The sequence below is a fragment of the Scleropages formosus genome, chromosome 10 (genome assembly GCF_900964775.1).
Source record: "Scleropages formosus chromosome 10, fSclFor1.1, whole genome shotgun sequence".
Classification (NCBI taxonomy): domain Eukaryota; kingdom Metazoa; phylum Chordata; class Actinopteri; order Osteoglossiformes; family Osteoglossidae; genus Scleropages; species Scleropages formosus.
The window spans coordinates 20,240,315-20,257,094 of NC_041815.1; the positions used below are offsets into that span (position 1 = coordinate 20,240,315).

A 16,780-nucleotide genomic window follows, 5' to 3' on the forward strand; every position below is an offset into this window, starting at 1 on the left:
TTGTTCCCAACCTACAGAGGGGGATGGTGTGGGTGTGGAGGGAGGGTGGGGTGGCAAGCAGCTGATTCTGACATCAATGTCTTCTGGGATCCTGCCACTTGGGTGGTTCCATGGAGAGGATAATACGCCTCCTCTTCGAACCCTGCCGGGAGGATGGGATGCAAGCGGACCCATCTTGTAGGAATGCTGTATGGAAATATGACTGCTGTTCCATTCTCTTTGCAGAGTTCTGACATTGCTGTTTTTTTAACACTCACACTCGCACATACTGCTATACTCACTGAAAAGAGCCACTACATAGGTGGTCAAAGAACAGGCTCTCAGAGGTGGATTTAAACACTATAAAACTGAAATACTCCACTTCCGCTTGTCTTTGCTTATAAAGAGGAGTAATAAAAAAGTGATTGAACAAAAGAGAAAGGAGTTTATCTCAAACTGCAGTGTATTTATAAACAGAAGGTGGAAAGGGGGGAAAACAGGGAAGAGACTAGATGGGAGGGGAAGAAAAGGAGGACAGGGAGCAGGCTGGAGATAAACAATGAGCTATTGCCCATGGGCTCTGGGCTGGGGAGGAGAGCCAACGAACAGCAGCAGCGAATGAGTGCAGACTAGGGACAGTATAAGGGTGGTAAAGAGCCACAGTTGAGTGGACCGGTTAAGAAGTCATATGAGATCATAAATAAACACGGGAAGGACGACGAACCAGAAACTAAGTGTGAAAGGTAAGCATGAACAAGGGAGGGACATAGGGAGAAGCACGTCATCAAAGTGAGGGTCGGACTGGGTGGAAGACCTCGGCACAATCCAACTAGGAAGCAGGAGGGGTGTTGGATGGCGAAAATGTTGGTAGGAACACAAGGGGCGAGAGGAAGAGAGAAGGGCATGGCAGGAAGGGGAAAGGGAGATGACAGAGACAGAAGACAGCAGTTGGCCATGCTGCCCGTACACACTGCCTGCTCACTGTCTGAAGCAAAGAGCATGTGAGAGAGCTAGAGGGAGAGAGCGAGAGAGAGAGAGAGAGAGAGAGAGAGAGAGAGAGAGAGACCAAAAAAGGACTGAAGTCAGATCTGGAATCACAGTAGCCTTCACAGATACTGTATAAAGAAAGAGAGCTGTGCACAGAGGCCAGACAACGGTGGAGACAGACCGAGAGAACGAGACTGAGATAGAGCAGGGGACGGCGCAGGTAAAAACCAGAGTCGAACAACAGCCAAACAGTTTCAGGGAGGAGGGTGGGACAGGACAGTCCTGAAGAAGACAGGCAACAGGGAGACACCGCAGAGAACGACACCAGTGAGACGGAGAAGCTGGAAGCGAAAAGAAAGCTGAAAGGGGTCCCTGGGTTTTGCTCAGGGGGTCCTATGGGTCCGAGGGGCTGCTGAGCACCATCGGGAGCAAAAGGTGGAGTCATGTCTGCAGACTCCAGGCCTGGAGAGACGGCCATGCCGGGTGGACCGCAAACCTCAGGGCCGGTGGGTCTACAGACCTTGCTGGATCTGCTGGTGGGCGTGTACGAGGAGTTCCAGTCCTCACCCTTCTCCAGGGAGAAGTATGTCTCCGGCTTTCTCCAGTGGGGTCAGTGCCTCCCTCTGCTGTATGATGTCCTTGTCACTCTAGCACTGTTTGTCACCGTGTTGCTTATGAAAAGGTGCGTGTCTTCTCGTGGACAAGCATGGAATATTCAGCATGCACCGTGTTTGTGGATGATAGCGAGGAAGGAAGCCGAGGGGTTGGTTAATGGTCACTGATGATTTTTGTTTGGTAGAATATCACCTGCGTCTGCACTGCTCCGTATAGTTTTCACAGGAGCAACACCTGCTTTATGCCAAGGGCATTACCTGCTGTGAAATGTTTTCATATCTCTACAGAAGTCTTATTTGGTACCTTTTACATTGGATTTAAACTTCTAGTAAGAGAACGGCAGAAAACATTTTTAAAAAATTATCTTACAGTGCCGATAGTCTTCGTGCTTGCAACATAACCTCTTCATCAGAATATGTGCATGTACTAAAAACAATTAAAAAGGAAAATCCATCGAGGCATTATCTAAACTACTAAATCGCTAAACAAAGGATAATCTGGAAAAAAAATATTCATTTTCTGTTTGCATTTTGAGGAAAGATCATAGTGAGTAAAATAATAGTGAGGACATGGAAGGTCTCTATTAGTTCTTTAAAGCAGCAAACAAGACATTGAGTGGAGAAAAACTCTGAGGGAGGTAGTCCCAGCTTTGGTCTTTGGTCTAACACCGATTTACATCCCCACGCGGCTTCCTTTAATGACGGAGCGATGTGTGGAGGGGCGATTTCACATCGCGCAAAGGCCTCCACGTGCTGCGTACATCTGCTCTTACATTTCTTTGTGGAGAATGTCAGACACGGTTCACTGCTGTGTTTATGGTCACGAGGGAGACGCCTTCTGCTGCTCATGAGGACGATTTGAAAATTTCCCAGTTTTGAGTGCGCAAGAGAAGAGTTTCCTGACAATATCTTTGTGATTTGCTGCAGCTGGCTAAACCTGTTTTTCTTCTAACCCTAACCTCCTGCTAGACTCCGCCTGTACACATCAGCTGCGGGCTCTCATGACGGCATTTCCCTACTCTTTTTCCTTTCCCATCTCTTCCACCCTTGTTCTATTACTAGTGTAAAACTAGTACAACCTCCTTACTGTTCCTGTCACATGTCTGTAAACCTTTAAATGTAGTGATACAGTCTAGTGATCTTATAGACACAACATCTGCATCATCTTCATCCACTTAACCTTTAACCTGTTAATAGACGCAAGCGGTGACGGGGGGAACAGGGACCAGCACCATGAGCGGAGACAAGGTCATGAAAGCAAACACCACAGACATCCTGGGTATTTCTGTCGGTGTCAATTCTGCTGTGACTCACTCTGGGAGATGCAGAAGGGCACCACGCAGCTGTTGGACAAACCGTGGTCTGAGGTGCATTGCTGTGGAACCCCTGTCCTCACACGTGAGAAAGCTATGTCAGAATTTGAAACCAGAACAGTTCGGATCATCTAGCGCTCATCCTGCCAATCACTGAGATTTAAAGAGTTCTCATACCTTCTTTGTACAAATAACGAGATGTAACTGAGGCGTATAAGAAGTATAATTGTATTATCCTGCATGTGGAGGTACGGTGTGTCGATTTGTATTCATACGTATCCGTAAGTGCTTGTATGTGAGTTTATGATTATTTTTCATGTTTGAATTTTGTTGGGCATGTTGGTATCAATCTTTTATTAAGCAAAAAACTGATTTCACGGTAAAGTTCCCCAAAATGATAGGCAAACAAGAAGGTGTGTGTGTGTTCGAGTGCATCAGTGGGACAGTCCTCCTCCAGTTCAGGAAACCAGACACACTTTAAATTACATTTACATTTACGTTTATTTATTTAGCAGACGCTTTTCTCCGAAGCGACTTCCAATGAACTCTATGTAGTGTTATCAGCCCACAGCCCTTTAAACCTGAGCAACAAGTGTCCTGTTCATTCTCCACACTGAACAAGCCCCTCACAGAATGTAGGGTTTACTGGCTCTTTCATAGTTACGCACAGCATTTACAAGCTCTCACTCATAACAGTCTGTTACGCATTTATGGAACTGTATGGGAGCACGAGAAAGAGCTGTTCGGATTATAGACATTGCAGGACCATCACCACAAGACCCCCCCCATCAGAACTTTGAGCTCCAGTCCAGAAATCTCCATTTGCCCCGTGAAAATCCTGTCAACCCTACACAAAAGCTGACACACAATATTCAAATACAGTTGGCCCTCCACATTCACGGGGTTGGGGGTGCAGGACCCCCGTGAAAGTGGAAAAACCACGGCTGTCTCTAGGCCCCATAAAACCTTAACTCTTAATACTGTTGACCATATTTAACACACAAAAAAGTAAAACAATACACTGTACTGCAACAGTGTGTTTTAAATGTTGGGTGTCCCCAAATAGAGTGCGTAGTCTGCAGTTCTTCAGTGCACTGAAACTTTTTACAAAACTTTAACTTTTTGTAATAAATTTGTGTATATATTTATGGTAGTAAATGATAAAATAGATTAATAATACATATATTTTATGCATTTATGACCTACTAAACTTTTTTAGTTTTCTTTACATTTTCTAGTCTACGCACGTCATCTGCGATTTTCTGCAGTAGCCCGCAAGACTCTCAAAAAAATTCCCGTTTAATTATTGATGGCAAACTCGCAAATAATCAGATCCGCGGAAGTTAAACCTGCGAAAGTCGAGGTTCGACTGTAATGTGGTCGTGATGATATGCGAGCTGTGACACTGTTATGAGAGTACATCTGCCTCATAGCTGTGTTAAGCTCGGTGTGAATGTACAGTAGTTGTGTGACATCAGTGGTCATCAGAGGTCACCCCGGCCTTCCTGTTGTTCCACAGACTCTGGAAAAGGACAAAGTTAAGGGCTGATATCCTGATCTAAGTGGAAACGGCATGTTTGACCATGATATGGCACGTGAGGCAAACCCAATGTGTTCATTTGTTTTCCTCTCTATTTGTGGACATATGACCAGTGGAATGTTTACACAAAACACTGCGATTATGTCTATCTTTGTCCTTGGGGTGTACATTACCGGCAGGTGTAAAAGTTGCAGTCGGTGTTTTTCAAGTTGTTGTTCGTTGGCCCCCATCCCTACCCAACGTGGAGCTCACTGAAACAATGGCAGCTTAAAGAAATCACGTACAGCTCTTTGCTGCTCTGATCGCAACGCCTGCAAATCTGTACAAACCACCAGGCACATTTTCACTGGTTTTATGTTAGTTCAATTATTGTGTGCTGCTCATGCAGCCTAGGGCTCCTTCGTTTCACCTCGCAGAGTGAGTGAAGATCATGCCTCTCTTAGTCACACTTAGTCACACTCATTAAAGATTGAATGAGCATTAGAAATAACTAAGTCTCGTGACAAATTGTTATTCTCAGTTTTATTTCTCATAGTGTAGCCAGTTTTGGGGTGGCGGTGGCCACGCACGAGCAGGGCAGAGGCCCGAGACAGCAGGTTTCCACTTAAGAACAGAGTTTTATTGCCAAAAATACAAAGCAAACAAATGGAGACACGGCCCCTTAAGTCAAAAACAAAAAGTCTGTGAACCAAAGAGGCAGCAAGAGAAAGGATAATCAAATCCTAAATCCTGAAAACACCAGCCATGATTCAGTTACAGCGGGTCCTCCTGGACTCTTACTGTTCTCCATTTGTTCTCAAAGCAGCTGCTGTCATCCAAAGTTGGTTGTCATTACTCTGAGGTCAGCGTGGGATGGGTAGTGCAGAGCTGTCCATCAAGTTCATCCTGTCCCCATGCCTCAGCTTGTCCTCTTGCCAGCTCGCAGTAGTTAACAGGTTGCCTTTACTATGTCTTGTGTCATGAAAGAACGTGAAAACCAGCTGAACAACACACTTAATAACTTTGAGACACCTGAGAACATGTGTTGTAGAACGATCTACTGAATGTTCTGAGACTGAAAGACTACAGAATTTTGTTTTGTCTGAATGTTTCTTAGAGAATGTGCTCATAATTTGTGTGTCGTTGGAGGCTGCTATGCCTGTTGTATATAAAGAAGGGTATCTCTCTTCACTGCTCCTTTCTTCATCCCTGGGATGCCATCAAGATCCATAAAGTCTGCTCCCTACAAGGGCCTCGGTGATGGGCTGTTTGCAGGGCAGCTGGAGACATGGCCAGAGTCAACACCCACAGGAACGTGCCGTGACTGTTTTGGTCTCCCTTTCACTCTTTGGAAACAAATGTTCAAATGTGTTCATGAAGTTAACACCCAGAAGTAGCACAGTCAAATCCAACTAGTTTTAGCCTAGCCAGATGAAGAGGGTCCAGTGAAAGTAAGAGTCTTATCTCCTATCTTGGTTTGAGCAAAGAGGCTTGAAGATCATTCCGCATACCTGTCCCTAAGGTTGGCCAGTGTTAAGCAGCCCTCATGTGGAACTTCAACAGTGAATAGAAGTATGGTTTCTGTCAACACCTTTACATTGCAGCGGTGGAAATTTGGTGTCGACATTAGAGCAGGATGAGCAATCTTTGGGCTTAGGCCTGCTGAAGAACAGGGACAATTAGTGTAAATCCAAACAACCATAGAGGCCTACTCCCTTAACTAGATCTCCTGAGTAGTAGTATGAGTCAGAATACTTCACAATGCACAGGAAATCAATATGTGGCACTACTGTTACAATGACAAATATAAAAATATAGCAAGGGCCTCTGCTGAAATGCTGTCTCCAATTAACTTCTGGCTACTTAAAGAATTCATTTTGATGGACAAACAATAACGTAAAGGATATGTTGATCATATTATATTATGCTCACTGTAGTCAATCAAAAGCAAGTCTTACAAAAGTAAAAGTTCTTATGTCATCTTCCCATGGACAGTTATTTATCTTGCTAATGTAAGGAAAAGGAATACTTTCTAGGTCTGTGGTCTCCGTTTATTCTTCTGTTGGTTCCAAATGTCAGCTTCTATTTAGTCTGTCATCTCTAGACTGTCCTTTGACCAGGTCTGGGACAATGCTACTGCACTTCTGTCCACACAAATTTGTTTGCTGTGGCTTTTAGACCAGACTAATACAGCCACTGGTGAGCAACAGCCATCCTAGCCAGGAATAGCATTAGGGAGGAAGCGAACTCAGACGAACAGCCGCTGTTGGGGTGGCTGCTGGAGTGTGCCGTTTTGTTTTCCTTGCGACATGCCTGAGCACTGAAGTGTTGGAGAGGTGGAACAAAACTGTCCTGGAAGTGTCCAGTATTCTTTCCATTGGGAACCAGTCTCAACCGTTGCCCCGGACCAGTAGCATTTTTTCCTGCTTTGGACCGACCTAGTCCAGCAAGGGGTGTGAGAGAGTGAGGGAGAGAAAGGGGGTTGGAATCCACAATCCTAGAATACTTGGCTTTTTTAAAAAGGCTGGAGCTGTGGCAACAACACTTAGTGGTTCTATTTTGGATGCCTGGAGTCTTAAAGGAGAAATGACCTCTGCTCTGTTCACATCCATTGCCTGTTCCGACACAGATGGGAGATTCCATACCAGGCCCAATCCTTTAGAGCATTTGGTGTGGTCAATGTCTTAACAACAGCCTGCTAACTAGCATGCTAGGCTATTACACAGATGCTTGGCCGCAAGACACCCAAGGATGTCTCAGAGAAACAGTATCTCTGTTAATAGACAGCAGCTGTTCTTTTAATGTGGCGCCTTCCAGTGCCAGTGAAACTGTTGTCAGATGACAAGTAGTAAGTTCACTCTGCCATCTCCTCAGTTAAAACAACTTTCTTCCACAACAAAATACAGTCTGCAACTAAAAATCCACACAGACTCTTTGCCACCTTCTCATCCCTACTGTGTCCTCCGCTGCCCCCTCCTCCTTCTTCTCTCACTGCTGATGACTTTGCTTTGTTTTTCAGACACAAAGTCAATGCGATCACAGACAAGTTCTCAGCATCACCCTGCCCTGCTCACGCTGAACCTCCCTGAGAAGTCATGCTCTCCGAATTCAAGCCATTCTCCGAATCTTAAATCTCAGACCTCCTGATATCACACAGAGTGACCATCTGCTTGCTTGATCCAATCCCATTGTCACTCCTACAGACCATCTCCCTGCAACTCTCCACCTTCATCTCTAAGATCATCAACTCCTTGCTCTCCTCTGGCTGCTTCCCATCTGCCTTCAAAACTGTTCTCATTTCACCTCTGGTAAAGAAACCCTCTCTGCATCCTAACTCAGTCCAAAACTACAGGCCAGTCTCCCTCCTCTCCTTCCTGTCTAAAACTCTAGAGCGGGTGGCTTGTGATCAACTGTCCGAATTCCTCACCCGGGACCATCCCCTCGATGGATATCAGTCTGGTTTCAAAGTTGCTCACACCACGGAGATACCACTGCTACATTGATGATACCTAGCTCTTCCTCTCCTTTTCACCTGGAGCATCAGACATTTCCACACATATCGCTGCCTGCCTGTCGGACATCTCTGCATGAATGTCTGATCACCACCTGCATCTCATCCTCTCCAAAACAGAGATCCTACACCTCCCAGTTGGCCTGTCTTTCTGTCACAATCTCTCGATCAAACTGGACAACTCACTCATCTTTCCTACCTCCTCAGCTAAGAATCTGGGAGTAATGATCGATTCAAGTCTACCTTTCGCTCAGCACATCGAAGCCACAACCCGATCCTGCAGATACATCCTGCATAATATTCGTAGGATACCCTACCTCGCAATTGACTCTGCCCAACTACTTGTCCAGGCCATGGTGACATCCCATCTGGACTATTGCAACTCTCTCTCTTGTCTGGCCTTCCTGTTACTGCCATCAAACCTCTATGGCTGATACAGAACGCTGCTGCCCGAGTTGTGCTTGACTTGCCGAAGCGTTCCCATTTATCTCCTCTACTTGTTTCTCTGCACTGGTTTCCAATAGCTGCCTGGATAAAATTTAAGACCCTGGTTAAGGCCTAAAAATACACCAATAGAATTGCTCCCAGCTATCTACAAGACCTGATGAACCACTACACCCCAACCAGACCACTACGGTCTTCCACATCTGCCCGCTTGGTGGTCCCAAAAAAAATTAGTAGGAAGGTGATCAGGAATTATCGATATTGGCTTTTATGCAGCTACTCGTGTGTGAACATTGGTGCATATGGTGGAAAGAAACTAACTGTACTTAAGAATCACACGTCTGTAACTATGTCTCTCTTTGTCCTAATGTAATGCAAAAATTGTATTTTCTATGAAATGTACATCAGTTTGGAGAAAAGCATCTGCCAAATGAATAAACATAAATTTAAGTATGAGTAAATATGAGTAAGATGAGGTCACACCTCTCACTCAGCCCTTTTTCCTCCAATCACAGCTGAGCCCCTGGTAAGACAAGTGAAGAAAACTCGCATCCAGAGGGGAGACTTTGACATCCTCAAGGTGATTGGCAGAGGCACCTTCAGCGAGGTGAGGAGACAGCGCAAGTTGGGGCTGGAGAGAGGTCGCAAACATCTCTCCCCTTCACCAGTGTCTGTTTCCTACTTTTGTTGCTGATATACTCCTCCTGCAGGTTGCTGTGGCACGCATGCGCCAGACACAAAGGGTGTATGCCTTGAAGATTATGAACAAATGGGACATGCTCAAGCGTGGGGAGGTGAGTCCCCAAGCCCTGGTGTGAAACTTAAGTATTCAAGTCCTACTTCAGAAATCCAACTTGTCTGGCCCTGCTGGGGATCTAACTCTTATAACCTTACGACCTGCAAACCAATTTGCTGAGCTAAGAAACCCAAATTAAACATTTACATTAAGTCTATTGGGAGATGTCATTGTTATCACTGCACATTCTCAGTAGAGCTAATGAGTCCCAATTCTGTGAGCAAATAGAGTTACAAAAAAGGTGGCAACAACAGCATACTGTATATACATGATAGACTTGTTCTGTGTGGTCCTGACTTTGTCATTACCTCTGCAGACAGCTTGTTACCAGGAGGAGAGGGAGGTCTTGGTTAGGGGAGACCGGCACTGGATCACAGAGCTGCATTATGCCTTCCAGGATGACAACTACCTGGTGCGTGTTAGGCCTGTCTCCTTCTCCATCAGTGTATGAGAGGCCATGATGAGAGACCATTTTGGAAAGAAGGTGGTCTTTTAAACACCACATGAAACTCCTGAGTTCCACAGCCTCAAATATGATTGTCAGTTACCTTGTTTCCCTGATGTGACTCAAGGCCGAATTTGCTCTCTCTCCTTCAGTACCTCGTGATGGACTATTACATAGGGGGTGATCTTCTGACACTTCTGAGCAAATTTGGGGACCACATTCCAGAGGATATGGCCCAGTTCTACCTGGCAGAGATGGTGATGGCCATTGATTCAGTCCACAGGTTGGGTTACGTGCACAGGTGAGCTGTGCCTGCATGTGCCATCATATTCCTTTTGCAGGGACATGTCATTTCTAACAAAGTGGTACCATGGTCAGCAAGTCAATAGCGTTCCTCACAATACCCTATGAAGGTGCATAGATGGCATAATGGCCACATATGGACTGCATACTTTCACCCATGCAGGGACATCAAACCTGACAACGTGCTACTGACTGCAGAAGGCCACGTGAAGCTGGGAGACTTTGGGTCTTGCCTGTGCATCCAAGAAGACGGCATGGTGGGTGGGTGGCAAAAAGTTAGGCTGTTTTACCTGATCATAAGTAAAAATTGCAGGTCTTCTTGTCCTTTCAAACTTTACACTGATTATGTTAATTAAATCTGACAGTATGATGATGTTGAAGCCAAAACAGACTATACATGAGCACCTAGACATATAAAAATACATACAACACTTCTTAGCTGCTGTCAAAGGTGTTGTATATTTACAGTTATGCACTTAGCAGATGCTCTTCTCCAAAGCAAATTGCAACTCAAAGTAAACAAAAGTGCATGCTAGAACAAAGAGAGGACTTACATGTGGTCGTTGAAACACGTCTTGTTTCTTGATATCATCATTTTCTTTTCACACGTATTCCAGTGACTACCTATAGAAGTGATATATGAATAGGAAAGTACATAGATGTGAAGAAACAGGTTGCAAAAGATTAAATTGTGAAAGTGTCACCAGATCAGAATAGTAAATGGTCTTAAAGAGATGAGTTTTGAGAGCCTTCTTCAATACTAGAAGGAATTCGGCAGTTCTGAGGGACAGAGAGAATTCATTCCACTGAACCGGTGCCAGGACTAAGAACCTACAGGCTTTAAAGTTGTGTGATGAGTAGGCAGCCAGAGATAGAGGAGCAAAGTGCTATATTTCCATATTTCAACCAGAAGAGCTTATCTGTCCCTACTTTTTCAGTATTGTTTTTTTTTTTGCCTTGCCTTTGCTGAAGTCCTTTCAAATAAAAGTGTACTCTATTTTTACAAAAGTTGAATCTGCCAAACCCTAGGTTCACTCCACCCTAGCAGTGGGGACCCCAGACTACCTGTCCCCTGAGATCCTGCAGGCAGTGGAGAGCGGGCAGGGATATGGGCCAGAGTGTGATTGGTGGGCGCTGGGTATCTGCGCCTTTGAGATGCTGTTTGGCACCACACCCTTCTATGCTGAGTCCCTGGCTGAGACCTATGCAAAAATCATCCACTTCCAGGTAGGATCAGCATACCTTTGGGAAATCCCTACTCCAGTTTAGGAATTCACCCAAACACATTAAATTATGTATTCTCAATTACTAGAATGATATTCAATATGTCCACTGGAATGCTTGGTCTGTCTAACAGACTTAAGCAACATCACAAATGCCTCACATGTTCTAGAAACAAGCTTCCCCTTCACTCTGGCAATAGAATAGAAGCTTTGAAACTGGACTGTGAGCACTGGAGAGGAAATTTTGAACTGGTGAATCAGCGCTGGTCTCAGGACCGTGAACAAAAGATACGCCTCATAATATTGTCCTGATTGCCCTTCAGTATGACCCCTGGCTTCAAAACGGAGTAAATTCATCTTTTTTTTCCCCAATGCATCTGTTATGATTTTTAGTCGCTTGCTTTGACCATTCCTGTTGCATGTTCTTATTTTATGATGTGTATGATTTAGTTCTTGGTTCACTGTTCCTTATGATGTGTCATTATCACCCAACATTTTTTAGGCACTTTCTAATAAACAGCAATTGTAACGTCAGTCAATATACTAGTATTCTCACAGGCCTGCAACGCTGGCAGAAATTTTGGTTCCTTTGGCAATCCAATACAAATATATAAATGTTATTCCTATTTTTTTGTTACTTCATTTGTTTTTACATCTATTTTAAGTGAAATTCCAGTAATGAACAACTTGTCAAACTCACAGGAAAAAACGTATTGCATTAATGTTTTCACACTTTAGCAGATAGCATCAGTGAGCTATGGCTAGACGGAACCCACATTTGTGTGTATACTAGGAGCACTTTGAGTTCCCACCGTCGGCCGCTGAAGTTTCAACACAGGCATGCTCACTCATCCGGGGGCTGATCTGCGACCGGGAAAAACGTCTTGGGCGGAGAGGCGCCACGGACTTCAAGAGCCATGCCTTCTTCCAGGGCTTGGACTGGGGCTCCCTGCAGCACTGCCCAGCCCCCTTCCAGCCCAAGGTGTCCAATGCCACTGACACCTCCAACTTTGATGTGGTGGATGACTTCCTCAGTGAAATGGTAGTATTACAACAGCTACCGTCTGCAACATTCTGACATTTCATAACCGCTTACCATTATTCGCGGTCTGTTACACTTTAGCACCTCTACTTCCGTAGTTTTACTTCTTCTGATTTCTACACTGAACGAGTGCCATGCAAGGAGCCAAATGGAGCACACAAAAACACTCACATGGCCAGGCTTCAGTTACAACGACCTGCTCTGAGGAGTATGATCACTGCAGTAAATGTGACTCCTCATGATCCTGTAACAATAAAGCAGTCACAGCACTCTTGACTCTGTCACAACTGTGTAAATCAGGGTGTATGTATGTGGCCTAGAAAAGAGAAATTTTATCCTGCAGGAGACTCTTGATGACATGATGGACAGTCCGCCTGCAGGGGTCCACCTGGCCTTTGTCGGCTACTCATACACAGCCACCAGGTAATTTAACCCTTAATCTCCCCTGTGGCCACATCCATAACGGATGGCTTAATTGCTGCGGGTGGGGTTTATGGGCACAGTGAAATACTCCATGCACCAGCTTTCATACTCAGCACTGCTTGCTACTGCATTCAGTGTCCATGACATCTACGTGCATCTGAGCTCTCATTTTCATTTCACAGGGAAACAGGTGCCCAAGACCGCAGCCTTGACATCATGATGGAAATCGATCACCAGCAAAGCATAGACCATGAAGGCCTTCTAATCCAAGACAATCTGGTAGAGGGCAAAAGAACTGAAGCAATTGTACAGCTTCATTTTTCAGCACAGCAACTCACACCATCATCTTCCACTGATATTTTGTGTGTGTGTTTTACCACTTACTGTAAAAAAATGCTGATTATTTCATTCTTTTCCTAGGGCTGGATCGATACCTTATGTGCACTCTAGGTGAGCTTCGATGTGTTTTTTTTCAGAGTCAGCTGTGGCAGCTCAGAGACCAGCTACCAGCTGAATTACCTGCAGTGTTTGAGCGCCACCTGGCACAGAATCAGGGTACAGCGCAGTCCTTGCAGTGTGAGGATGATGCGGACCAGAGTGCCGCAAAGGCTGCAGACCTTGACAGGTAATTGACAATCCTAAATAACATTAGGAACAGCAGAAAAAAGAAGTCCAGGTTCGCACACTACACATCACAGTTCCACCTTGCAGGTGCTCTATTTTCCCCAGGTTTGTTAAATTACAAGCAAACGCAGTTGTTTCTTATCTGATTGGATGTACAGCACAGCAGTTGGTGGATAGCACTCTCAGCAGATACAGATGATCAGATACTAGTGCGGAGCAGGTCACATATTCTAAATAAACCTGTCTGGCTCAGTCTGTTGATGTCTGGTTAGTTTTCACCTGTTATTAAAGACTGCCTACCACTCAGACAGCTGCAGCAGGCTGAGCGGAGAAACAAAGAGCTGGAGTCAGAGGTAGAGAGATTGCGGTGCGAGATACAAAGCCTCAAGAACACCAGCAGACCACCAGCAGGCAAGTGTGATACATGCAGCCACTCGGTATCTTCTGTGCAGATCCTTCCCCTCTGTGCGATCTTTGAGGTCCGTAAGTCGAGACACGTGGGCTCCTGAGAAATGCCATAAATTGACAGTGATGCTACAAGCTATTGGATTGCTCACCATGACACTACTTTATTAGAAATGACATCTCTTTGCAAAAGGAATATGATTGCACATGCAGGTACAGCTCACCCAGTGGCCAGAAACACAAGTGCCATTAGCCTGCATACAGCTCCTACATCTGTGTGCAGCAGAACTCTATACATAAGCACTTCCAAGAGGGATGGCAAATGTCAGTGATACATGGCAAAATTATGGACAGTGGAGAATCCTGCAGCTTTCATAACATTTGCTCGTGCATTAATGACTGCCCAGAGTAATAAACAACCTTGTTTGCTGTTTTTAAGAAATGCAGCGAGAAGTCTGTGGATCTGAGAGAAATATTCCCTCTCACAAAGAAGTGTTTTTTTTCTGGCCCACAGAGGTCAGGACGTCAGGAACGGCACACACACACTGGCTGATATCAGCTGTGCTTAATAGCAAGGGGTTGTACTCTGAAAGCAGCCGGACGACTAATTCCTCTCGCCCTTCCGCTCTTATTTGAGCTTCTTTTCTTTCTCTGTTTCGCCTATCACAATCTCATTCTGACATCGTTTCGGTGCTCTACCTTGAGCTGTCACTCTTTCCTTTCCGGTTGCGCTGTTCTGGCACATTGCCGACTGCATAGTTGGATGCGCAGGTTGCAGCAGCTGCACCCATCATTGGCTGGCCTAATGTGCATCTCTCTCCTCTCCAACCACAGAGCTGAGCGTCTCCCCCTCACGCCTCTCTCTGCCTGCCCACTGCCCGGACCCCGCAGGGGATGTAAGCCCTTCTTACTGCCTCATCGGTGTCATTTTTAAGGGTCCCTCCGGGACGTGACAGATCCCACCAGACAGTTATCTTGTTCGTATGGACTACGCTCGTACCTCAACTTACAAACACATTTGGGAGCCGAAGTCTATTTGTAACTCCAACCGCTATGTCGCAGTCAAAAAAAGCTTAATAATACAGAACGTCTTCATCTGGAAAAATGCAATTAAAAATAAATAATGTGGCGGGGAAACATCCGTATTTTCAGAAAGTCATAACTTAGGATTGTCGTAACATGAGGTACAAGTACAATTGATTCTTAGTCAAACCCACTAGATGTAAAGATATGAAGATTAGCAAGATGTAGATGAGGTGATATACCTACTAAACCTGTGGACAAAAATGTAACTGACCCACACTGCTGCCTGCGAGCCCCATTCCCCCTCCCAAACTTGAATCCTAAATCTCAAAGCACACCTCTCTGCCCTCTTGTCACACTCACTGTGTATTTGCAGAGGAAGGTGGCATCTCCTGCCTGCCAGTACCCCCTGGTGATCCCTCTGCACAGGCATCTGCTGCTGTTTCACAGGGTAGGAGTTTCCATCACACCATATTGCACAATTGCACCTTTGCAGTTCTCTAGACGCAAGCCTTTGAATTACTCCGTAACTGTGTACGTACTTACACGCTGACATGAATGCATTCGTTGTAGTGCTGCGCAGAAAGATCAACTCTTGATATGTGCAGATAAAAGTAGATATTTGGGTGGTAAGATGCTTATAAAACCTGAAATGCAGATATAATCCGGTTGTGATTTCTTAAAATATTCCTTCTTTCCTTCTCCTTGTGCTGTACTCTTTTTTTTCTGTTTTTCTTTGTCTCCAAGGTGCGCTGGCCGGGGGTAATATATGAGGGCTACTTGCTGGTGTGTGCAGTAGGTGTGGAGCTCCAGGCCTGGGGTCGGCAGCAGAGTGCGGAGCTCTCGTAACTGGTTGGCAATGTCTTGAGCCGTCCCCGCGACCCAGCACCGCTGTGTGCCGTACCCCTCCTATATACTTATCTGGACAGAAGAGATGAGGGGAAGGATCAGGGCAAGACAGCATCTGATTACCTCATGACGCACAGATGCCTAGCGCAAACCCTATGGATAGTGGGCTCCCTCTGGGAACAGTCCTGGCTCCCCTTTTGACACACCAGTAAGAAAACGGAGGTAAAAGGACCTCCCGGCTAAAGCAAATCACCACATCTGTCCCATGGGCAAAGTAAAGAGGAGTGTGGAGCACAAGGGACACTTCTGCAAAAGCTCTCAGTGGAGTCTGGACTGGTGGCAGGCAGGTTGAGGCCAAGTTTGGGGGTCACTGAGACAGAGACAGACAAGAGGGGGTAAACTGGGGACGAGCTCTGTCTGGAGATGTGGAGCGGAAACAGAAACTGCTGGGCTTTGGAGGGTCCCACCATACACATATAGAAACACACCGTGCTCAGTCACCTCAGTCACTGTGATAAGGTTTCGCAGATGTTAATATCTTTTTGCAGACAGTGTGATGACAATGGCAATATTTAAAAGAATCTAATTTATACTTGAAAAACGTCAAATTGTTTGGCATAGCAGAGTTTATTTATTTAATAACGTAAATTATTTCTAACTGAGGATAGATTTTTGAAAGCACTGACGAGCAGGTGTCTGCAAAAGTAGAGATATTCAGCGTTCAGTTTCGTTGTGCTGTCATAAATAGCAGAGAGACAAATGACTAATGCATACCATAAGACTCACACACAAATCATTTATGTATACAGCCCCTCTCATTCAGTCTCTCTCTCTCCCTCTCACACACACAAGCACACGCAGTTTGTACTGATGTTTCTTCACCATTTTTAATAAGTCTGTCCCATCTCACAGTGCACATGCTGCACAGTGCAATCTTGTAGAGCACGGGATTTGCCAAAAGCAACGAAGAACACAGGTTTTACACTTTTTCCGTTCGTACATCACATTCTTCTGAAGCAACAGAAGGATCTTGCTCAAGACTTGCAGCAGAAGGATGCATTCTTGGAACTTCAGACAGTGCTATTCTGGGTTTTTATAGGCCCTTGGTCGCATCTAAGTTGTTGCTAAACAGGATTCCAGGTGTGTTTGAAGGAATATGTTTTCACACAGTATGGATTTTCCCGTAACTGATACGGTGGTTTATTTACAGTTTATCCTTTATGCATTGTTTATACACGTTAATAAATGCACTAAGCAGTGTCTCACTGTAATCATTTTGA

At 45.2% G+C, this 16,780-nt stretch overlaps 1 protein-coding gene across 3 annotated transcripts; it reads left to right on the forward strand.

The window, feature by feature from the left end:
* The first annotated feature begins 1,051 nt into the window (after positions 1–1,051).
* LOC108927233 (myotonin-protein kinase-like) lies at positions 1,052–15,987 on the forward strand. 3 transcript variants are annotated; one of them, XM_018740390.2, is made up of 15 exons: positions 1,052–1,575; positions 8,883–8,974; positions 9,078–9,161; positions 9,480–9,575; positions 9,761–9,909; positions 10,075–10,168; positions 10,941–11,138; positions 11,928–12,176; positions 12,520–12,599; positions 12,782–12,878; positions 13,076–13,224; positions 13,531–13,634; positions 14,463–14,524; positions 15,028–15,102; positions 15,399–15,987. In XM_018740390.2, the coding sequence occupies exons 1-15, from the start codon at positions 1,410–1,412 to the stop codon at positions 15,498–15,500; spliced, it is 1,797 nt and encodes a 598-aa protein (XP_018595906.1). In that variant the 5' UTR covers positions 1,052–1,409; the 3' UTR covers positions 15,501–15,987. The 3 variants fall into 3 exon arrangements, with proteins under 3 accessions (XP_018595906.1, XP_018595907.1, XP_018595908.1); XM_018740391.2 differs by having other exon boundaries at positions 1,052–1,186; XM_018740392.2 differs by lacking the exons at positions 14,463–14,524; positions 15,028–15,102; positions 15,399–15,987 and having other exon boundaries at positions 13,515–13,628.
* The last annotated feature ends 793 nt before the right edge of the window (positions 15,988–16,780 follow it).